The following is a 3,194-nucleotide window of genomic DNA, read 5'->3' on the forward strand; positions in this document are numbered from 1 at the left end:
ACCCCAAACTTTAAGTTGTGGAATGTTCCCGTGGCACACAATTAAAAAGTATAAGGTAAAGAAAATTTTCCTAAACATCTAGTCGGGGTCTGAGTCGAAGTCGGGCTCCATTCCTCGAGCCCGAACTAAAGCACACATCCATGCGGACAACTTCTTCTCAGCCTTCTTTGGGTACACCCCACACTTTTCTTTCTCGCTCACCGCAAACCTTTCTTTCGAGACCTTTACTTCCCCTTAACACTCATAACTGGTTTGTCCTTTTGTGCCCCCTTTGCTACGTTAATCTTAAAAGTCAGAGTCTCTTCACTCACTCTAAGCATGAATTTTCTCTCATGTATATCTAATATACCTCTACCCGTCGCTAAGAATGGTCTTCTTATGATGAAGGGGACCTCCTTGTTTTCCCCCATATTTACCACTATAAAATCCACAAAAAATACGACCTTATCCACCCGAACTAGCACATCTTCCACTATCCCCTCGGGTGTTATAGTCGTTTGGTTTGCCAGCTGCAAAGATATGGGTGCAAACCTTATCTCTCCAATCTCCATTTCTAGTTTCATGTAGATAGATAAAGACATTAAATTAATTGAAGCACCAGAATCACATAAGGATTTATCAAAATTAATCATTCCTAAAGAGCAAGGTATAGTAAAACTCTCTCGATCTCCACACTTTTGTGGGAGTTTATTTTGCAATATCGCGCTGCAATGCTCTGTGAGCTTTACCACTGAGGTCTCCTCAATTTTCCTCTTCTTCGTAAGTATCTCTTGCAAGAATTTAGCATAAGTAGGCATCTGTGAGAGCACTTCTGTGAATGGTAAGTTTACATGAACCTGTTTCAGCACATCCAGAAATCTCTCAAACTGCTTGTCCAGCTTTTCTCTACTTAGCTTTTGGGAGGAAAGGTAGAGCTCGCATGTATTTGCTCTCTTCCATCTCATTATTTGTTGAATTATCATTTTCTTTTTTCTGAGCTCCAATCTTCCCCTTCTTCTTCAAATCCTCATCTACCATCACTTTTCCTTCTTCAATGTTGTTATTTATCTGCTGGCCCACAATCTCCACATGTTTCTCAATCATCTCATCATTTTGCTTTGCTATGGGATCCACCAACTTGTGACCACTCCTCAAAGACACTGCATTTATTGTCTCTTTTAGATTTCTTTCTGTATCAGCAGGGAGCATTCTTGGAACCCTCTCAGACATTAGAGTAGCTAGTTGCCCAACCTATCTTTCCAAGTTTCGAAAAGATGTGCCTAGTTCTTTGATAGCTACACAATGGGCATCAAGCCTCTCATCTATCTTGATAATGAAGGCCTTCATTAGATGTTCCATGCTAGACTGATTAGACTGTGGTGGTTGATACTGTTGCCTCTGATGATTTTAATAATCTGAAGCTCCTTGTCTCTAGGGTATAGAGTTACTTTGTTGCCATGAGTTCAAGCTACAACTTGGTGAGTTCCACGAAAAGCCTGGGTGCCTCTGTCCCATAAGATTGAAATTATTACCAATATGTTAGTTGCATCTATCAAAGCTTACTACAACATTTACCACTTCATCTGCAGCTACGGCCTGACACTCATACGTTAGATGACCCATTGCACAAAAATCACAAACTGGTGATGGTTGGCTCTAGACCTTGGCTAAGGTCAACTTTCGTATCTCCTTGGTTATGGCTTCTAGTTGGGCTTGCATTGTTGTGTTAGAATCTACTTGATGAACGCCTACTGATTTTCTTCTCTCATTACTCTCAGCAGGACACTGCTTAGTATCTTCAGAGAACTCATCAAGTATTGACACAATTTCCTCAGGAGTCTTCTTCATTAAAGGACCTCCAACTGCTGTGTTCAGAGTTCGTCGTGAGGGATGTGTCAGTCCATCCCAAAAATCCTGGAGTTTCATCCACAATTCAATCACATTATGATGGCACTTCCTCACTATCTCCTTAAATCTTTCCCAAACCTCAAAAACTATTTTAGTGTAAGTCTGCAGAAGTTGTGAATCTCCCTTCTGAATTTCACTATTTTTGCAGCTGAGAAGTATTTGTCAAGAAACTTTCTAGTCATATCTTCCCATTTTCTGATTGAACCTGTTGGAAAGCTACGAAGCCAGTGCTTCGCGTAATCCTTCAGTAAAAAGGGGAATGATCTTAAGTATACTGCATCTTTTGACACTCCATTGTATTGGAAGGTGTTCATGATTTCCTCGAAATCCATCAAGTGTGTGTTAGGATCATCATTCACCTTCCCTTTGAAGACATAGTTGTTCTGAATAGTTTGAAGCAAGTCTTGCTTCAGCTCGAAATTATTTGCTGGTATTGGTGGGGGTCTGACACTGGACAATCCCTGATTGTAGACTGATCTGGCATAATTAACCAATGCTCTACCAGACCTGGGTACTGCATTCTCGAACTGGTCTTCAATCAAGGGTCGGTTTAAATTGAACCTTCGACCCCCATCATCATTTACGGTCTCCTCAGCAGCTCTACAAGCTGCCTCAGCTGCTATCCATGCATCTTTTTGTCTCTGTTATGCTGCCTCTCTTGCAGTTAAATCTACTTCGTCCTCACCGTCTTTAGCCATATGTTCTTGGGTGGAAGGTTGCCCCAATAACTTTCCGGTGAGTTCTCTCTCTTTCCTCATCTGTCGCAAACTCTTTTCTACCTCTGGATTGTATGGAATCAATTCCTTTAAAGACGCTCGAGTCATACACCAGAGAAGTCAATCTATTGTCTGCATACGGAAGAGGAAACTCGTGAAGAAAAAAATAAAATAAAGCTAAATAAATAAATTCCTGAATTAACACCCAAATCTATTTTGAACACTATTGATTGCCAATCCCTGGCAACGAATCCAAAATTTAACGAGCGCAAAATACATACTTAAATTATGCTTGCTAATCAAAGATAATATAGCATAATATCGTATCCACTGGATTAGATCTAAACAGTATTCTCGTAGTTTCTAGCTTGATGGCTATTCAGAAGGATCAACAATTGAGATTTATATGGTTAATAATTAAAATTAATTAAGAATCTAAAGTTATTGACTAGTGACTATCGCGATAAGGAATAAGTAAATCAGGTTATCAGTGGGAGAAGATAAGGTTTGGACAGGATAGGTGCAAGATAATTGTTCGGGCTCTAACTCAAGATAATTCACTTCTAATGTTCAAGTGAGTCTCTTGAATTC

At 39.9% G+C, this 3,194-nt stretch overlaps 1 protein-coding gene across 1 annotated transcript; it reads right to left on the reverse strand.

The window, feature by feature from the left end:
- Positions 1-224: 224 nt before the first annotated feature.
- On the reverse strand, positions 225-797 carry LOC138909320 (uncharacterized). The gene has a single exon (XM_070200505.1). The coding sequence runs from the start codon at positions 795-797 to the stop codon at positions 225-227; it is 573 nt and encodes a 190-aa protein (XP_070056606.1).
- Positions 798-3,194: the final 2,397 nt, after the last annotated feature.

Source organism: Nicotiana tomentosiformis, chromosome 4 (genome assembly GCF_000390325.3).
Source record: "Nicotiana tomentosiformis chromosome 4, ASM39032v3, whole genome shotgun sequence".
Classification (NCBI taxonomy): domain Eukaryota; kingdom Viridiplantae; phylum Streptophyta; class Magnoliopsida; order Solanales; family Solanaceae; genus Nicotiana; species Nicotiana tomentosiformis.

Bases quoted from the DNA above. Each gene is read 5' to 3' on its own strand.
- LOC138909320 (XM_070200505.1), bottom strand. From the start codon at position 797: ATGCCTACTTATGCTAAATTCTTGCAAGAGATACTTACGAAGAAGAGG.